The sequence below is a fragment of the Carcharodon carcharias genome, chromosome 4, assembly GCF_017639515.1.
Source record: "Carcharodon carcharias isolate sCarCar2 chromosome 4, sCarCar2.pri, whole genome shotgun sequence".
In the NCBI taxonomy this organism is placed as follows: domain Eukaryota; kingdom Metazoa; phylum Chordata; class Chondrichthyes; order Lamniformes; family Lamnidae; genus Carcharodon; species Carcharodon carcharias.
Genome location: NC_054470.1, coordinates 204,797,787 through 204,818,288, shown reverse-complemented (window position 1 = coordinate 204,818,288; position 20,502 = coordinate 204,797,787). Strand labels below are relative to the sequence as shown.

Genomic DNA, 20,502 nt, shown 5'->3' with positions numbered 1-20,502 from the left:
TAATTATTTCATAAGAAATGCATGTACAAATAAATTGTGATGGTGCTAGAGTGGCATCTTGCAATTAAATATTTTGTACAGTAAATGGAGGTCTTTGATTGAATTTGTCTTAAGTTTGGTTGTACATAAAAAAATCTAACTTTTATTTAAAAAAAGGAATCTAACTGTATATTTAATGGTATTCAGTGGGTGGGCATTAACTGGGGATTCACTTGTGCCCCTATAAATAGACCCAGACTAAAACTGTGGTTGTTGGGTTAGGAAGTGAATGCTTGCAATGTGTAAATATTAAATTATGTAAAGATTGGCCTGGTTATATAATTCACCATCTGGCTACCTGGATTATAACGAGGAACAAGAAATTGTTAATGAAAGAGAAGCAAATAAGAGTAGGCTAGCAAGAGGTTAGTGAAAATAAGTTTGCCCATTTGAGGTAGAGACAGTGAAATTATAATGGGGGATATCACAGAATTGTTGCAGCGCAGGAGGCCATTTGGCCCATCATGTCTGCCCCAGCTGTCCGAACAAGCAACTCACTGAGTGCTGCTCCCCTTGCCTTTTACCCGTAACCCTGCACATTCTTCCCTTTTAGATAACAGTCTAACTCCCTTTTGAATACTTCAATTGAACCTGCCTCCATCACACTCTCAGGCAGAGCATTCCAAACCCTAACCACTCACCAGTAAGTAAATTTGTCAAACAGTATTTCCCTTTTGTCAAACTACATCAATTTTGCTCGAACATACTATGATTTTCTAAGTGCTTTGGTAAGACTTCCTTAATAAGAAATTCCAGCAATCTCCTGAAGACTGATGTCAGGCTAACTGGCCTGTATTCCCCTGTTTTCTCTCTTCTTTCATGAAGCTTACATTTCTAATTTCCAATCTGCCGGGATCATTCCAGGTTCTAGGGAACCTTGGAAAATCATAGCCATCGCGTCCACTGTCTCTGCAGCTATCTCTTTTAAAATCCTAAGATGTAGGCCACCAGGTGCTGGGATTTGTCAGATTATATTCCTTGGAGCAGTTGCTTTTCTCTGATAATTACTTTATGTTACTCACTTTTATCTGTCCTTTGATCACCCTTCATCCCTGGTAAATAATGTGCCTTCTACTGCAAAGAAACAATATTTGTTCAATGTCTCTGCTATTTCCTTATTCCCCACTGTCTTTGTATCTAAGGAACCAGGGTTTACTTTAGCTACTCGTCATTTTATGTACTTGTAAAATTTCTTACAGGCTGGTTTTATATTTCTGGCTAGTTCACTGTCAAATCCAAATTTTTCCCCCCCTTCAACTTTTTGGTGGCCCTTTGTTGGTCTCTAAAACATTCTCAATCTTTTGGCTTATTACTATTCTTTACAACATTATAAACCTCTTCTTTTAATCTAATACTATTCTTAACTTCCTGAGTGAGCCATGGATCGGTCTCTGTTGCCTAGTTTTTGATTTTTTGAATGGATGATTTTTGAACATTATGAATAGCTTTTTAAAAAATGTTTCTTAATACTATTCTTAACTTCCTGAGTGAGCCATGGATCGGTCTCTGTTGCCTAGTTTTTGATTTTTTGTATGGATGATTTTTGAACATTATGAATAGCTTTTTAAAAAATGTTTCTCACTGTTCATTTACAGCCATACATTTCAATCTATTTACCCAATTGCTTCATATCTATGTAACTGGCTTTGAGACTGGACTATGTCACTTCCACATTTAACAAGGGAATCAATTCTATTATGATCACTATTTCCCAGTGGATCTTTTACTATGAGATTACTAGTTAATCCTGCCTCATCACACAATACTAGGTCTAAAATAACTTTGCCCCTAGTTCTACAATGTATTGCTCCAAGAAACTGTCATAAAAGCATTCCATAAACTCATCTTCCAGATCACCTTTGCCAACTTGATTGTCCAAGTCTATACGAAGATTAAAGCCCCTAATAATTATTATATTGCCTTTGTTACAAGCTCCAATAATTTATTTACTATGACCAATGGTATAACTACTATTAGGGGGCCAATTGAGTACTCTCACCCAATACAGTACTCTCACCAGTGTTTTCTGACCCTTTCAAGATAGAGGCCTTTAGATTTTTAGGCACTAAAGGATACAGAGATAGTGCAGGAATCTGGAGTTGAAGTCAATCAGCAATGAGCTTGTTGAATGGCAGAGCAGGCTCCAAGGGCAAATGGCTCCAGCTCCTGTTTACAATATGTCTGCTCTGTACCTGACGAAGAATGAGCACTTTTACGAAATCTCTTGGGCATCAGGAAGCTATGTGGCTGGTTCTCTTTTCCCTGGCAGTTCCTGGGCCGTTTCTGAGGAGGTGCTGGTTCCAAGGATTCGGCTTCATGTGTTTTCTCATCGATCACACGGACTCCCATCACCGTCATCAGTGAGTGGGTCTCAGCCTGGTCCCAGCTCCAGGTGAAGGTGGGTGGATGGTGTAACCCACCTGGGCTGTGGGTGGATGGTGTAACATCCTGTAACACTCTGAGAGAAAGGAGAGTACTCAGGACAGAGTCAGCAGGGCCCAAATAAAAACAGAAAATACTCAACAGGTCAGACAGCATTGTAGAAAGAGTTAACATTCCAGATCGGTGACCTTTCATCAGGGCCAATGAAGCCCTGGGACACCCCATTCCCCAAACTCACCGGGTCTCCTTCGCCATCTCACCTCCACCCTGATCCCCCTCTCTCTGTTTCTCTCTCTTCCTCCTTCCTTCTTTCCTATCGTGCTCTCTGTCCCAGTATCTCCCTCCCTCACACTCTCCCCCTCCTCCCCTCACACTCTCTCTCCTTCCCTCTCTCACCCTTTCTCTCCCCCTCTGTCTCTCCGCCTCCTCCCCTCACAATCCCTCCCTCACTCTCCCCCTCCTCCCCTCACACTCCCTCCCTCACTCTCCCCCTCCTCCCCTCACACTCTCTCCTTCCCTCTCTCACCCTTTCTCTCTATCTATCCCTCTCACTCTCCCTCTCTCCCAGTGTCCCTCACTCTCTCCCCCTCGCCCTCCTTCCCTCTCTTTCTCTCTCCCTCTATCCCTCCGGCGGGAAGTTCAAACTCGAGAGACTAAGACAGGAAGCGGAAACTGATTGGCTGTCTCAGGACAGGCGCCTCATTCGCTCACATGACTGGTTACGTCATGCTAATAGGCGCGGCCCCGCAGACAGACCAATTCGATCGCTTCATCATGGAAGGCGGGAGAACGCACGGCGCAGGCGCACCATGCCGCAGAGCCCGTCGGGAACTGTAGTCTCGGCCAAGGCTAGTGGGACTACATTTTCCGGGAGCCATCGCGCCGCGTAGGCGCAGGATCTCGGAACATCGGAAATGACGGTTAAGCAAGGTCAAAGATCAGCCGAGGAAACGGAAACGCAAAAAGAGAGAAAGAGAAAGAGGTAAAGAATGCGGGTGGGTACAGACCTGAGGGGGAGGGGATGGAGGGGGGGTTAGAGGGGTAAGGGGGGGAATAAGAGGGGGAGGGGGATGGGGGGATGGGGGGGGATAAGAGGGGGAGGGGGATGGGGATGGGGGGGATAAGAGGGGGAGGGGGAGGGGGGATGGGGGGGATAAGAGGGGGAGGGGGAGGGGGGATGGGGGGGATAAGAGGGGGAGGGGGAGGGGGGATGGGGGGGATAAGAGGGGGAGGGGGAGGGGGGATGGGGGGGATAAGAGGGGGAGGGGGAGGGGGGATGGGGGGGATAAGAGGGGGAGGGGGAGGGGGGATGGGGGGGATAAGAGGGGGAGGGGGAGGGGGAGGGGGGATGGGGGGGATAAGAGGGGGAGGGGGGATGGGGGGGATAAGAGGGGGAGGGGGGATGGGGGGGATAAGAGGGGGAGGGGGGATGGGGGGGATAAGAGGGGGAGGGGGGATGGGGGGGATAAGAGGGGGAGGGGGGGATGGGGGGGGATAAGAGGGGGAGGGGGGATAAGAGGGGGAGGGGGGATGGGGGGGAGGGGGAGGATAAGAGGGGGAGGGGGGGATGGGGATGGGGGGGATAAGAGGGGGGATAAGAGGGGGAGGGGGGATGGGGGGGATAAGAGGGGGGATAAGAGGGGGAGGGGGGATGGGGGGGGATAAGAGGGGGAGGGGGGGATGGGGGGGGATAAGAGGGGGGGGATAAGAGGGGGAGGGGGGATGGGGGGGGATAAGAGGGGGAGGGGGGAGGGGGGGGGATAAGAGGGGGAGGGGGGAGGGGGGGGATAAGAGGGGGAGGGGGAGGGGGGATGGGGGGGGATAAGAGGGGGGGGGATAAGAGGGGGAGGGGGGATGGGGGGGGATAAGAGGGGGGGGGATAAGAGGGGGAGGGGGGATGGGGGGGATAAGAGGGGGAGGGGGAGGGGGGATGGGGGGGGATAAGAGGGGGGGGGATAAGAGGGGGAGGGGGGATGGGGGGGATAAGAGGGGGGATAAGAGGGGGAGGGGGGATGGGGGGGATGGGAGGGGGAGGGGGGATGGGGGGGATAAGAGGGGGAGGGGGGATGGGGGGGATAAGAGGGGGAGGGGGGATGGGGGGGAGGGGGGGGGGATAAGAGGGGGAGGGGGGGGATAAGAGGGGGAGGGGGGATGGGGGGGATAAGAGGGGGAGGGGGGATGGGGGGGATAAGAGGGGGAGGGGGGATGGGGATAAGAGGGGGAGGGGGGATGGGGGGGATAAGAGGGGTGGGGGGGGATAAGAGGGGGAGGAGGAGGGGGGGGTGGGGAGGGATAAGAGGGGGAGGGAGGGGGGGTGGGGGGGGGATAAGAGGGGGAGGGAGGGGGGGTGGGGGGGGGATAAGAGGGGGAGGGAGGGGGGGTGGGGGGGGATAAGAGGGGGAGGGGGTGGATAAGAGGGGGAGGGAGGATGGGGAGGAGGGGGGGGATAAGAGGGGGAGGGGGGGATAAGAGGGGGAGGGGGGTGGGGGGGATAAGGGGGAGGGAGGATGGGGGGGATAAGAGGGAGGAGGGATGAGGGGGGGATAAGAGGGGGAGGTGAGGATAAAAGGGGGAGGGGGATAAAAGGGGAGGGGGGATGAAAGGGGGAGGGGGATAAGAGGGGGAGGGGGGTAAGGGGGTGATAAGAGGGAGGGGGGTTAAGAGGGGGAGGGGGGTAAGGGGGGATAAGAGGGGAGGGGGATAAGAGGGGGAGGGGGGAGGGGAGGTAAAGGGGGGGATAAGAGGGGGAGGGGGTGTAAGGGGGGATAGGAGGGGGAGGGGGTAAGGGGGGGATAAGAGGGGGAGGTGGGGTAAGGGGGGATAAGAGGGTGGGGGGATAAGAGGGGGCAGGGAGGAGGGACGGGGGGAGTGGCGGGGTGAGGGGGCGGGAGAGGGGTTGAGGAGGATGAGGAGCAGGAGGGGGGGTGAGGAGGAGGGGGAGTGGGGAGCGGGAGTGAGGTAGGGGGTGCGAGGTGGGGGGAGGGGGAGCGAGGTGGGGGGAGGGGGAGCGGGGTGGGAGGAGGAGGAGGGAGGGGGTGTGGGGGTGTAGGGGGTGCGGGGTGGGGGTGTAGGGGGTGGGGGGAGGAGGAGGAGGAGGAGGAGGAGAGGGGGTGGAGGAGGGGGGGAGGAGCAGGAGGGCGTGGAGGGAGGGGTGGTGCAGGGAGGAAGAGGTACGGTGGGGGTTGTGGAGGTGGTGGGAGACGGAGAGGGTGGAGGTAGAGGGGAAGAGGGAGGGGAGACTGGTCAGTGTTCGGGGTGAGTCTGTCTCTGTGGGGCCCTGACTGGCCTCTCAGTTGTGAATTACTTTTATATTAAACACCCTCCCCCAGGATTTCTCTCACTCATTTCTCAATCCATGTTTGACACTCGGCCTCTCTTTATTTTCCTCGCAGGATTACTGAGTGATTCCTCTGGGACTGGTGGCTCCCCAAATATCCCTCCCTCCCCAGCATCGTGCTGACCATGAGTGGTGCAGCATTGGGCATTGACATTGTTGTGGTTTTCTTCCTGGCACTGCTGGTACTGTATCGATATGCCGACTTCAGGAAGCAGCACAAACTTGTGATCGTCGCCACGGTGTTAGCCTGGTATCTCTGCTTCCTCATCGTCATTATTCTGCCGCTGGATGTCACCACGGTAACAGCGTACTGCACCCTCTTTACTCTGCCCCATTGCTGCTCTTGTTTGTATGTTGGTTATTGTCAATATTGCTATTATGACACTCTTCAGAAATCCTGGTAACTACAGGCAAATCTGTGGTGTAGTCTCTTTTTGAATTGTTATTTAGAGGACCTATTGGATACACTGCCTGTACTTCAAATTGATAAGGCACCAGGGCTGGATGAGATGCATCCAAGGATACTGAGGGAAGTGTGTATAAATTGCAAGGGAAGTGTGTATAAATTGCAGAGCCATTGACCATAAGATGCAGGAGCAGAAGTAGGTCATTCGGCCCATTGAGTCTGATCCACCGTTCAATGAGATCATGGCTGATCTGATAATCCTCAACTCCACTTTCCTGCCTTTTCCCCATAACCCTTGATTCCCTTACTGATTAAAAATCTATCTCAGCCTTGAATATACTTAATGACCCAGCCTCTACAGTCCTCTGTGGTAAAGAATTCCACAGATTCACTAGCCTCTGAGAGAAGAAATTCCTCCTCACCTCTGTCTTAAATGGGTGCCCCCTTACTCTGAGATTATGCCCTCTGGTCCTAGACTCTTCCACAAGGGGAAACAAACTTTCAGCATCTACCCTGTCAAGCCCCCTAAGAAACTTATGTTTCAATAAGGTCGCCTCTCATTCTTCTAAACTCCAATGAGTACAGGCCCAACCTACTCAACCTCTCCTCAAAAGAAAATCCCTCCATACCCGGGATCAACCTAGTGAACCTTCTCTGGACTGCCTCCAGTGCCAGAATATCTTTCCTTAGATAAGGGGACCAAAATTGTTCACAGTATTCTAGGTGTGGTCTAACTGGTGCCTTGTATAGTTTTAGCAAGACTTCCCTATTTTTATACTCCATTTCCTTTGAAATAAAGGCCAGCATCCCATTTGCCTCTCCTATTACCAGTTGAACTTGTATGTTAGCTTTTTGTGATTCATGCGCAAGGACATCCAAATCCCTCTGTGCTGCAGCTTTCTGCAGACTTTCTCTATTTAAATAATATTCAGCTCCTCTATTCTTCCTACCAAAGTGCATAATCTCACATTTTCTCACATTATATTCTATCTGCCACGTTTTTGCCCACTCACATAACCTGTCCATATCCCTCTGTAGACTCCTTGTGTCATCCAGTCATGAATGGTGGTGGACAATTAAACAACTCACTGGAGGAGGAGGCTCCACAAACATCCCCATCCTCAATGATGGAGGAGCCCAGAACACCAGTACAAAAGATAAGGCTGAAGCATTCGCTACAATCTTCAGCCAAAAGTGCTGAGTGGATGATCCATCTTGGCCTCCTCTGACCAGAACCTAAACTGGACTAGCCGTATAAATACTGTGGCTACAAGAGCAGGTCAGAGACTAGAAATTGTGCGACAAGTAACTTACCACCTGACCCCCCAAAGCCTGTTCATCATCTACAAGGCACAAGTCAGGAGTGTGATGGAATACTCCTCACTTGCCTGGCTGAGTGCAGCTCCCACAACACTGAAGAAGCTGGACACCATCCAGGACAAAGCAGCCGCTTGATTGGCACCACATCCACAAACATTCACTCCTCCACCACCGGTGCACAGTAGCAGCAGTGTGTACCATCTATAAGATGCACTGCAGGAATTCACCAAGGCTCCTTAGACAGCACCTTCCAAACCCCTGACCACTACCATCTAGAAGGACAAAGGCAGCAGATAGATGGGAACACCACCACCTGGAAGTTTCCCCTTCAAGTCACTTACCAGCCTGACTTGGAAATATATCACCGTTCCTTCACTGTCGCTGGGTCAAAATCCCGTATATAATAGAGTTCCCCAGCGGTTGGTACTGCAACCACTGTTCTTCCTGATATATATTAATGACCTAGACCTGGCTGTACAAGGCACAATTTGACATTTTTCAGCTAATAGGAAACTTGGAAGCATTGTGAACTGTGAGGAGGGTAGTGTAGAATCTCAAAACGACATGGACAATTTGGTAGCATGGGCGGACAGGTGTTGGATGAAATTTAATCCAGGGAAACTAGAAATGATTCATTTTTTAGGAAGATTGAGGTAAGACAATATAAATTAAAGGGTACAATCCTTAAGGGATTGCAGCAGCAGAGAGACCTGGATGTATATGTGCAGAAATGATTAAAGGTGGCAGGACAGGTTAAGAGAGCGGTTAATAAAGCATATCGTACCCTAGGCTTTACTAATAGGGGCGTAGAGTACAAGAACAAGGAGGTTATGACATACGGACATATGAATTAAAAGCAGGAGTAGGCCTGATTACCTTGAATTTATCTAAGTGCCTTGCCATAATGTCTTTAACAATAGCTTCTAACATTTTCTCTATGACAGATGTTAAGCTAACTGGCCTGCAGTTTCCTGCTTTCTGTCTTCCTCCCTTTTCGAATAAAGGAATTGCATTTAAGTTTGATACTAACAACTTTCTTTGTTAACCACGGATGGTGGGTCCTGCCCTTGGAATTTTTCTTTCTCATTGGATTGTATCCTGTGTATTTTGAAATATACCCTTAAACGTCTGCCATTGTACCTCTATTGACCTATCTCAATCTAATTTGCCAGTTCACTTTAGGTAGCTCTGCTTTCATGCCCTCATAATTGCCCTTATCTAAGTTTAAAATATCAGCCTTAGACCCACTCTTTTCTCCCTCAAACTGCAGGTAAATTTCAATCATATTATGATTGCTGCTACCTAGGGATGCCTTCACTATGAGATCGCAATACCATGTCTAGTGTAACCTGCTCTCTGATTGGCTTCAGAATGTGCTGTTCTAAGAAACTATCCCAAAAACATTCTGAATTCCTCATCTGGGCTACTGTTAAGAAATAGAGATAGTTTAAGTTGTATTTGTCGGTGCTAGGAATAGTTTTAGCTTTAGTGTTTAAATTTGATTTGTATTTCTGTATCTATGTGTTAAGAAAAGGTCAAATTGAGTTTCAGTTTCACTTTAAAAGGTGCCTGCATTTCTAATGAGAGTTTTATGACTGTTGCAGCTAAGTTAAACAAAACTAGAGAAACTGGGTTGTTGCCTAGCAACAGGGGTCCAGAGAGGCTGGCCCTTCCCACAGACACATAGAAGAAACTAGAAACAGCAGTTTGATTTGGAAGCTGTTTGAGTTCAGTTGGTTTTGAAAGTAGTTGCGAGGAGAGACTGGAGCAAAGGGGACGGATAACCAGTCCCAAGCTAAAGAAAAGACTCCAAAATGCAGGGGAGTGGAACAGGAGAAAGTCCCAAGCAGACCTTCTCATCAAAGGAAGGACAGGAACCTGGTAAAGGTCCTGTTAAGTGAAGTTAAGAGTGAGGTGCAGAGAGAGAGGCTCCAAGCTTCCTATTTAAAGAACCAAAAGCTGCAGAAAGCAGATTTAAAGCGAGAACAGCTTGCAAGAGGCCAGAAGGTCCAAGACACAACTGAAGGTCTGTAACTTTTTGCTGTGGGCATATGAAGCATTGTTACTTTTGACGGCTGAGTCGGTGAGAGAGAGTGCGAGGAAGACAGCTTGAATGCATGTGGTGACCCAGGGGAGAGGAACAATGGGAGGAGAGTTCAAAACCCTGGAGGATGAACCCTTGCAAAAGGCATCCGAGAGAAAGCATCGGTTTGGGAGAGGATTCCAAAGCGAGTTTTTGGTGAGTGGAAATTGGAAATACTTGTGTATAAGACTGAGGTCGGAAAGACCGATTTGACTCTTGGTGTGTTAAGCGTCTGGGGAGCGTTGCGGTGGGGGGGGGATGTTGAGGAGACATCCATAGCATCTGGTTGATGTGGCATCTGTCATTTGGTTTCAGAGTGTGGTGTGTCTGACACAGGGTATCTATTGGTTTATGTGGACTGTGTACTTACTGTGGGCATCGGAGTATAAGGTAGATTTTGTAACTTGTCTTATCCTTAGAAATCTGTATGTATCTGTAAATGTATAGTTGTGAGTGAAGGAATATTGTCATACAGTTCATCTTTCCTAGTTAAATAAATGTTTTATTCTTTTGCTAAAAGTTATTTAGCTGACTCCTGTGACTCTGTTCAGTTGCCACTCTCCACATATCTAAACAAACAAATTAAAAGTTAGGAACTATCAAGCTGGGGTTCACCCTGGGATCAGGCTTGTCCAGGAGTAACCTCTGCCAGGACCATAACAAAGTGGGGGCTCTTGCGGGACCTGAAACGAAGACAGTGGATCATTGGATGCGGAATAATTGGACCAGGATTATCATTATAAATTGGGATTGGAAATCCTTGACATTGGTGGGATTTGTGAATCCTTTAAAACAAATACTTGGAGGTACAAAGGTACTGGGCATAGGAATTGGAGTTGCTGTGAGGTTTATTATACAGGTTGGAATCCAAAATGGCATTGAAAACTGCTAAGGCTTTTTACAGTTGGAAAATGTAACTCTGACTGGTTTACAGAAATTAATCAAGAGTAAACTTATGGAATTGGCGGCTAAATTGGAGTTAGAGTTACCTGAAGGGGCAAAGAAAGCAGACATAGTTGAGATAATAGCACAGCATTTAAAACTGGAAGGGATATTATAGAGATCACGTTCTTCATGGGGCGAGTCAATTGAGTTAAGCTCCAGTTGCAAATGGCAAATGAAGCAACTTGTATATACAGGAGAAAGTGAAGCAACTTGCATATACAGGAGAAAGTGAAGCAACTTGTATATACAGGCAAATGAAGCAACTTGTATATACAGGAGAAAGGGAAAGAGAATTGGCATTGAAAAGGTTGGAGGCAAAGGAAAAAGAAATGGTAAGAGAAAGAGAATTTAGGAAGATGGAACTGGAATTTTAGGCAAGGGAAAAGGATAAAGAGTGGCAAGGGAAAGAGAGAAGGAACAAGAAGGGGAACACCAGCTTAAAAGGCTGGAAGTTAAAAGAGAATCAGATGCTGAGGAAAGTTCTGATGATGAAAAAACACCAAACCTAGTGGGTAGATATTTAAGTTTGTGCAAGCTCTGCCAAAGTTTGAGGAAAGGGATGTAGAGACATTCTTAACTTCATTTGAAAAGGTAGCTAGCCAAATGAAGTGGCCAGAAGAAATCTGGACATTGCTCTTACTGTCTAGGTTGATAGGCAGAACTCATGAGGCTTTTGCTTCACTTTCAGAAGAGGTATCAGTAAATTATGATGTAATAAAAAAGGCGATTCTGAATGCATATGAGTTGGTCCCTGAGGCATACAGGCGGAAATTTCGGAATATAAGGAATCAGCCTGGGCAGACCTATATTGAGTTTGAGAGGGTAAAGCAGAGTAATTTTGACCATTGGATAGGAATATTAAAGGTAGAGATGATGCATGAAGCTCTTAGGAAAATAATTCTCTTGGAAGAATTTAAAGATTTACTTCCTCTTGTAGTTAGAACCCATGTTGCAGACCAGAGGTTTGAAAAGGCTGAACAGGCAGTGGAGGTGGCTGATGATTATTAACTAGTCCATAAATCTAAACCCTTTTTCCATTATCCCCATAAGCCTGAGAAAAATAGAAGATGGGGAGTTGAAAGGAAAACAAGTAGCCAGGGAGGAGAAGGGACAATTGGGAATTCTAGGGAAATTTCTTCTCAGACCAGAAAGGAAGGTGCTGAGGGTGGAAGTGACATTCAAAAGCCGAAGTGTTTCCATTGTAACAAGGTGGGATGTGCTCAGATAGATTGCTGGAGATTAAATGGTGGCAGTAGTAGGAATGCCAAAGGAATCCTCAGGAAAGGTTACATCAGAAAAGGAAATGGTTGTTAAAACTGTAGCAGTGGTACAGGTGAAACGTGTTCCCTCAGAACACACAGGAAAGGGGGATATGGTTCAGGATGGTCCGGAGAATTCTTCTTTCATTACTGTTGAAGGAAGTTAAGCTAATAGAGGGTCTGGATGTTTTGTGTCAAAGGGAGTAGTGTTCCCTTACTCCTCCAACAAAATAAGTAAACGGATTAAACTTTTGAGAGATACAGGGGCAGGTCAATCATTGGTGGTGGCTGACGATACAATTTGTTTTATGAAAGAAAAAATATTGATGAGGTATTAATGGAATTGTTATGGTGGGAATTATTCCGAAATGACCTGTTGGAAGGATGGATTTTATTTTGGGTAATGATTTGGCCAGTGGACACAGTAGTGTGGCTGATCTTAACCAACTTCAGAAAACTCCTGTGGCCAAAATGAAAGGCTTATTGTCCATAACAAGAAATGGAGGGAAAACCTAATTAACGTAGAAAATCATTTTTTATGTATAAAAGAGGAGTTTGCTAATGAAAGAAGAGAATTGGTGAGAACAATTGAGAATCAGTCACAGAAAGTGTCACTTGACTGAGGGCTTGAAATGTTTAAATGATAAACGTGTAGAAGCAACTTAAAGGCCAAATTTCAGTTAAAACTTGGTGAACTTCAAGCAGCAGTAGTTGCTATGAAAAATTGTGGAAAATGCCTTGATCAGGAAAAGGAATTGTTGGTAAATCAGAACAATTGGTTGAATGCAGAATTAAAAACCAAAACTAACAAGCTGTTAGAACTTTGTCGTGGAAAGAGCAGTGAGATTCTCGAACTTCAATGCAAACTGGAGAAATGGAAGATACAGTGTGTGATATGGAGGGTCACAGTTCCAAAGTTGCTACTGTGAATAAAAAGTCTTTGCTGAATTGTGGTCCAGTTGAGCAAAGAACTGATCCAAGTAAAATTATTGATGTGCTAACCTCAGTAATGGACAATGTGAAAACAGCGAAAGTGCCTGCAGAATTGGAAATTAAGAATTGCCAACAAAAAGGATTGAAAGTGCAAAATGGCCTGGAAAAATCAATGACCAGAGACTCTGATGTACAAATGCTAACACACAAAATACAGCAGTTGGAATCCAGGCAAGTGGACAGATCCAAAACCTGGAAAGGAGTGGAATGATATAGTTGGTGGATTACACAAAAGAATTGAAGGGTTGGAACAAACTATGAAACTTCACAGGGAGAATATAATTGACATTGCTCAAGGAGAAGTGGAAAAGACCTGTTCGGATTGGGAGAAACAACAATATCATCAAAAGTTTAAAGATCAAACCAAGTAGGAATACGAAATGCTTTTGTGTGAACATAAAAAGCATCTCAATAACATCCTTGAAACGACAAAAAGAGATTTTGACCAGAGAAGAAATGAGATGTTACAAAAATGCTGTTTTGACTTTGTGTTCTTAAATCTTTGTCATTGTACAATATGCTGTGTAGTTGTGAAATGAAATAGAAAATTTACTTGTACAGTGTGTAATAAGTTATTGTTAGAAGTTTATGAAAAGTTTGTGAGGCAGATGCAAGGCATGTTGTGAAGCTTCCTTTCCTTCAAATGGGCAGGTGTTAGGAATAGAGATAGTTTAAGTAAATTATTTGTATTTGTAGGTGTTAGGAATGAGTTTTAGCTTTAATATTTAAATTTGATTTGTATTTCTGTATCTATGTGTTTAAAAAAAGGTCAAATTGAGTTTTAGTTTCACTTTAAAAGGTACCTGCATTTCTGATGAAAGGTTTACGACTGTTGCAGCTAAGTTAAACAAACAAGACTAGAGAAACTGGGCTGTTGCTTAGCAATAGGTGTCCAGAGAGGCTGGTCCCTCCCGTAGACACAAAAAAGGAACTAGAAACAGCAGTTTGATTTGGAAGCTGTTTGAGTTCAATTGGTTTTGAAAGTAGCTGCGTGGAGAGACTGGAGCAAGGGGGACGGATAGCCAGTCCCAATATAAAGAAAAGACTCCAAAATCTAGGGGAGTGGAACAGGAGAAAGTCTCAAGCAGACCTTGAATAGGAACCTGGTAAAGGTCATATTAAGTGAAGTTAAGAGTGAAGTGCAGAGAGAAAGGCTCCAAGCTTAAAATTTAAAGAGTCAAAAGCTGCAGAAAGCAGATTTAAAGCGAGAACAGCTTGCAAGAGGCCTGAAGGTCCAAAGAGACAACTGAAGGTCTGTAACTCTTTGCTGTGGGTGTGTGAAGCAGTGTTACTGTTGACGGCTGAGTCGATGAGAGAGAATGTGAGGAAGACAGCTTGAATGCATGTGGTAACCCAGGGGAGAGGAACATTGGGAGGAGAGTTCAAAACCCTGGAGGTGAACCCTTACGGAAGGTGCCTGAGAGACGCTGTCGGTTTGAGAGAAGAGTCCAAAGCGAGTTTTTGGAGAGTGGAGATTGGAAATCCTTGTGTGAGACCGAGTGGCTCACGGTGTGGCAAGCGTATGGAAGGGTGGGGTGGGTGGGTTGGCGGGGGAGGTTAGTTGATGAGAGATCCATAGCATCTGGTTGACATGGCATCTATCACTTGGTTTCAGAGTGTGGTGTGTCTGACCACAGGGTACCTATTGGTTTACGTGGACTGTGTACTTACTGTGGACTTTGGAGTATAAGATAGATTTTGTAACTTGTCTTATCCTTACAAATCTGTATGTATCTGTAAAGGTATAGTTGTGGGTGAAGGAATATTGTAATATAGTTCATCATTTCTTGTTAAATAAATGTTTTATTCTTTTGTTAAAAATTCATTAGCTGACTCCTGTGACTATTGAATGGCCACTCTCCACATATCTAAAAAAAAATTAAAAGTTATGATCTATCAAACTGGGTTCCACTCTGGTTTCAGGCTTGACCAGGAGTAACCTCAGCTGGGATCATAACACTACCTTTGCCCAGTCTAAATGCAGATTAAATCTACCATGATTATCGCCATACCTTTCTGACAAGTTCCTATAATTCCTTCCTTTATACTTTGTCCTACTGTATAGTTTCTATTTGGGGGCCTCTACACCACTCCTACAAGTGACTTCTTGCTTTTACCATTTCTCATCTCTACCCAAACTGTTTATACATCCTGGTTTCCTGAGCTTAGTTCATCCTCTCTGTTGTGCTAATACCATCATTAATTAACAGAGCCACCTCTCTAACTTTTCCTTGCTTCCTGTCCTTCCTAAATGTCAAGTACCCTTCAATATTCAGGTCCCAATATATGTCATCCTGTAGCCATGTGTCTGTATTGGCTATCAGATCATACTTACTTATTTTTATTTTTGCTATCGGTTCATCTGTTTTGTTTTGAATGCTATGTGCATTCAGGTAAAGAGCCTTTAATTTTGTTCTTCAATTATTTTTTGTAATGTCCAGGCTCATCTGCTGATTTACTCTTAGATTTGTACTCCCTGTACACTCTCTCTATCAGTCTGTTTATCATTTTCCACATTAATACCTTTCTTGCCTTTTCTCCACTCTTTGATTTGCCACATTTTCGCAAATTTGCCCCCACTATTTAGTTTAAAACCCTCTTTTCTTCCCTAGTTTTGTGGCTCACCAGAACACTGGCCCCAGCACGGTTCAGGTCTAATCTGCCCCAACGGTGCAGTCCCCATTTTCTCCAGTACTGGTGCCAGTGCCCCATGAACCGGAACCTTTCCCATGCCAGTCTGAGCCACACATTAATCTCTCTAATCTTATTTGCCCTCTGCCAATTTGCACATGGCTCAGATGATAATCAAGAGATTATTACCTTTGAGGTTCCACATCTTAATTTGGTGCCGAGCTCCTCATACTCTGTATGCAGAACTTCTTTCTTAGTTCTGCCTATGTCATTGGTACCTAAGTGGACCACGGCAACTGGATCCTCTTTCTCCCACTGCAACTTCCTCTCCAGTCCTGAGCAGATGTCCTGAACCCTGGCACAGGGCAGGCAACACATCTGTCTGGACTCTCGCTCTTTGCTGCAGAGAACGGTGTCAATCCCCCTCACTATATTGTCGCCCACTACCACTACATTCCTTTTTGCTCCCTTCATTTTCATGGCTTCCTGTACCATGGTGCCATGTTCTCTCATTCTCCCTGTAGCCCCCACTCTCATCCAAACAACCTGAGAGAAGCTTGAACCTATTGGATAATTGTAATATTTGAGGTTCCTGCTGTCCTGCCCTCTGGGTCCCCTTGGTTGCCTCAGTCACAGTCATACCCTCTCATCACTGACCAAATCAGAAGATCCAATTCTAAGTGGTGTGATTGCTCCCTGGTAATAAGCATCCAGATAGCCTTCCCCCTCTGATGTGTTGCAGTGTCTGCAGCTCAGTGACCCTGAGCTGAAGTTCCTCGAGCCGCAAACACTTCATGCAGACGTGTTTGCCCTGGGTCACGATGGCATCCATAAACCCCCACATCCTGCAGCCTTGAAACATCACCTGTCCTGCCATCCTTATATGTTTTAATTATTTATATTAATCACTTATTTATTTTCCTTTTTAAGATTTTATTAACTTTACCACCAGTTCGTATACTATTAAATCACTTACCAAACAGCTAGCTCCTTTCCCTGTAGTAGAGTAAGAACCAATTCCTACAGGGTGAAAAAGGTAGAAGATCAAAAGAAACAGAACACCTCCTTCCCCTTCTCACGAATCTCCCCCACTCACTAAACTCCCAGGTATGCACTCAGTTCCAAAGCTGCCCTATTTGCCTTAGCTGCACCAAAGGACCCTGAATTTATAGGAACAGGAGTAGGCCATTCAGCCCATCGAGCCTGCTCTGCCATTCAATATGATCATGGCTGATCATCCACTTTTTGCCACACTATCCCCATATCATTTTATGTCATTGGTAATTAGAAATGTGTTAATCTCTACTTTCAACATATTCAATGACTGAGTCTTCTGGGGTAGAGAATTCCACAACCCTCTTGAGTAAAAAAAAATTCTCCTCATCTGAAATTGTGTCCCCTGGTTCTCCTCAGAATCTCATTTCTATATCCAAATGGTAGTGTAATCTGATGCACCTCCCTCCAGCCTTCATTTGCTGAAACGTGATAAGGCCTCCATTTTCTCATTAAAATTACCCTTAAGGTAATAACATTCTGGAATACATTTTGCCTCTGTGAGTAAGCTGCTTGATATAAATGTTGCATTTGCAAATACTTTTTCTGTAACTCCGCTAATTACCATGACTTAAACTCTACAGCTGAATTGTTTCCTAGTCTTTCTTCCTGAACAATGGTATCAAATACAGTGTCAACTAATTGAAACTCCACACCTTCTCCCTACCTCTGAACTTCCTGTTGTTCTTGTTTCAACCAGTGAGCCTGTGATCTTGTTATCTCACAATCTGGAAACAATCCAGATGCTCTCTCTGCAACACTTCTGTTGAAGACACCTCTACAGGCTGCTCAACTACCACAGGCATCATCCACATTTGGGATGCAACTACATCATTACCCAAAATAAATTGAGCCGCTGCAATGGACAATTTTCCAACAGTCATTTTGCCTGTTTTCCACTTGCTTTTTAAATTTACCTTCCACAATGAAATAGATTTAGCATCTCCATGAACCCCATATATTATCATCTGTTCCTGCAATACTCCCTCTGAGCAACAAATATCACTATCTCACAACATCAAGGATTGACTAGCTCCTGGGTCTCTTAAAATTTTAACATCTTTACCTGCTGCACCCTGTACACATGGAAAGTCTTTCCCTTCACATACAAAATGTTTATACAGTTCTGCAGCCTGCTCCGCAGAGTTCTCTTGGGTAAACTGTGAACACATTCCCACTTCTTTACCTATCACTGATTCTCCCTGTTTTACCTGTACACAAATCACTGGTTTTTCCTGTGCCTGAACCACAGAATCCACAGTACTTTTACTTCCAGAGCTTTTCGGCACCCCTATACTTCCAACAGATTTTTCCTATAATTTCCAGCTCCCTGACCTTGTGTGTGCCCAACTTCATTACAATGAAAACACCTCAATTTTCAAATGTCACTTCTACCCTCAGCACCTTCCTTTTTATTCTGAGAAAAAACTTTCTGAAAATTTCCACCTACTCCTCTTCCCTGACTACCCACCTTCCTTTCACTTTCCCACTTTTTATCCTTTTCTGATTTGGGAGGGAGTATTGCAGGAGCAGGTGATAATATGTGGGGCTCATGGAGATGCTAAATCTATTCCATTGTGGAAAGCAAATTTAAAAAGCAAGTAATGGAAAAAAGGTTTGGCTCTATGAACTAACTCAAAATCATCAGCTATCTCTGCTGCTTGTCTTACCGCTTGAATCCTCCGTTCCACCACTTGAGTTCTCACTACCAAAGGAATTGAATAAGAACGTAAGAAATAGGAACAGGAATAGGCTATTTGGCCCCTCGAGCCTGCTCCACCATTCAATAAGTTCATGGCTGATCTGTTTGTGTTTTGATTTCCACATTCCCATCAAAAAACCGATAACCTTTGATTCCCTTGCCTAACAAGAATCTATCTACCTCTGCCTTAAAAATATTTAATAACCCCACCTTCTGAGGCAGAGTTCCAAAGTCGCACATCCCTCAGAAAAATTTTCCCCTTATCTCTGTCCTAAAGGGGCGACCCCTAATTTTAAAACAGAGGCCCCTCATTCTGGACTCACCCACAAGAGGAAACATCCTTTCCACATCCACCTTGTCAAGGCCGTTCAGGATATTATATGCTTCAATAAATCACCCCTCACTCTTCTAAACTCCAGTGGAAACAAGCCCAGTCTGTCTAACCTTTCCTCATAAGACAACCCACTCATTCCAGGTATCAATCTAGTAAACCTCCTCTGAACCACCTCCAATGTATTTACATCCTTCTTTAAATAACGAGACCAAAACGGCACACAGTATTCAAAATGCGGTCTTACCAATGCCCTGTATAACTGACGCATAACATCATTACTTTTAGCACTAAAGGGGTCATACGGACTCAAAACTTTAACTTTGTTTCTCTCGCCACCGAGGCTGTCAGACCTACTGGGTTTTTCCAGCATTTTCTGTTTTTGTTTCAGATTTCCAACATCCGCAGCATTTTGCTTTTATCCTTCCTTTTATGTTCGATCCCGCTCATAATAAAGAATAGCATTCCATCAGCCTTCTTAATTACTTCCTGAAACCTGCATACTAGCATTCTGTGACTCACGTACTAGAACACCTAGATCCCTCTGCACCTCAGAATTATGCAGCCGTTCTCCATTTAAGTAATACTCTACTTTTTTGTTCTTCCTGCCAAAGTGAACAACTTCACATTTTCCCACATTAAACTCCATTTGCCAGATATTTGCCCACTCACTCAACCTATTTGTATCTGCAACCTCCTCGTGTCCTCTTCACAACATATTTTCCTACCTATCTTTGTGTCATCTGCAAATTTAGCTACCGTGTCTTCACTCCCCTCATCTAAGTCATTGATGTAAAAGGTTGAGGCCCCAGTATATACCCCTGTGGGACGCCACTCATCACATCCTGCCAATCTTTTCTTTTTAAATATCTATAGAAACTCTTACTATCCATCTTTATGTTACTAGCTAGCTTTCTCTCGCACTCTAATTTTCCCCTCCATATTAATCTTTTTGTCATTCTTTGTTCTTTATATTCTGTCCAATCTTCTGACCTGCCACCTATCTTTGCATAATTATATGCTTTTTCTTTAAATTTGATACTGTCTTTAACTTTGCGTTAACCACGGATGGTGGGTCCTCATTTTTCTCATTGGAATGTATCTATTCTGTGTGTTCTGAAATATCCCTTTAAATATCTGCCACTGAACTTCTATTGACATATACCTTCACCTCATTTGCCAGTTCACTTTAGCTAGCTCTGCTTTCATGCCCTCGTTTAAGTTTAAAATACTCGTCTTGGATGCACTCATCTCTCCCTCAGAATCAAAATTCTGGAACTCCCTCCCTAACAGCGCTGTGGATGTACCCACACCACAGAGACTGCAGCAGGTCAAGAAGGCAGTTCACCACCACCTTCTCAAGGGCAACTAGGGATGGGCAATACATGCTGGCCCAGCCAGGGAAGCCCACATCCCATGAATGAGTAAGCAAAAAATGAACGTAAAATTCAATCATATTATGATTGTTGCTACCTAGGGGTGACTTCACTAGGTTATAAATTAATCCTGGAGTACGGTGTGCGGTTTTGCTCCTCTTACCTTAGGAAGGATATTATTGCCATAGAGGGAGTGCCATGAAGATTCACCAGACTTGTTCTGGGGATGGTGGGACTGTCCTAAGATAGATAGATTGGGGAAACTGGGCCTGTATTGTCTAGAGTTTCGAAGAAGGAGAGGTGATCTCATTGAAACCTACAAAACACTTAAAGGAATAGACAGGGTAGATGCAGTAAGATGTTTCCCCTGGTTGGTCATTTAGGAATTAGAAAGACACAGGCGAAGATACAAAAACATTTTTATTGACCTGGATTGCATAGGAATGTAGTTAAAATCTGTAGAGAATGTCACACATGTCAGGTGATAGGGAAAGGACAAGCAGTGATTAAGCTGGTACCTTTAATTCCAATTCCAGTATTTGAAGAACCTTTTACTAGGGTGATGACTGTGCAGGACCCCCTCCCTAAGACTAGAAGTGGAAATTAGTACTTACTGACAGTAATGGATGTGTCTACCAGGTATCC

The 20,502-nt window shown here is 45.1% G+C and overlaps 2 protein-coding genes across 6 annotated transcripts in view; one reads left to right on the top strand and one right to left on the bottom strand.

Moving 5' to 3' along the window:
• Nucleotides 1-17,025, bottom strand: part of skp2 (S-phase kinase-associated protein 2, E3 ubiquitin protein ligase) — a 63,785-nt gene extending 46,760 nt beyond the window's left edge. For 2 of the 3 annotated variants that reach the window (XM_041186420.1, XM_041186422.1), the window contains exons 1-2: nt 2,660-2,714; nt 2,232-2,497 (exon numbers count right to left, since the gene is read on the bottom strand). In XM_041186420.1, the coding sequence (XP_041042354.1) occupies nt 2,232-2,497; nt 2,660-2,676 (283 nt within the window). In that variant the 5' untranslated portion in view covers nt 2,677-2,714. Of the gene's footprint in view, nt 1-2,231; nt 2,498-2,659; nt 2,715-16,371; nt 16,416-17,013 lie in introns of those variants that run through there. The other variant, XM_041186421.1, reaches the window with a different exon arrangement.
• The window catches only part of lmbrd2b (LMBR1 domain containing 2b), a 78,574-nt gene continuing 61,367 nt past the window's right edge, over nt 3,296-20,502 (top strand). For 2 of the 3 annotated variants that reach the window (XM_041186417.1, XM_041186419.1), the window contains exons 1-2: nt 3,296-3,403; nt 5,814-6,057. In XM_041186417.1, the coding sequence (XP_041042351.1) occupies nt 5,884-6,057 (174 nt within the window). In that variant the 5' untranslated portion in view covers nt 3,296-3,403; nt 5,814-5,883. Of the gene's footprint in view, nt 3,417-5,813; nt 6,058-20,502 lie in introns of all 3 variants that reach the window. The other variant, XM_041186418.1, reaches the window with a different exon arrangement.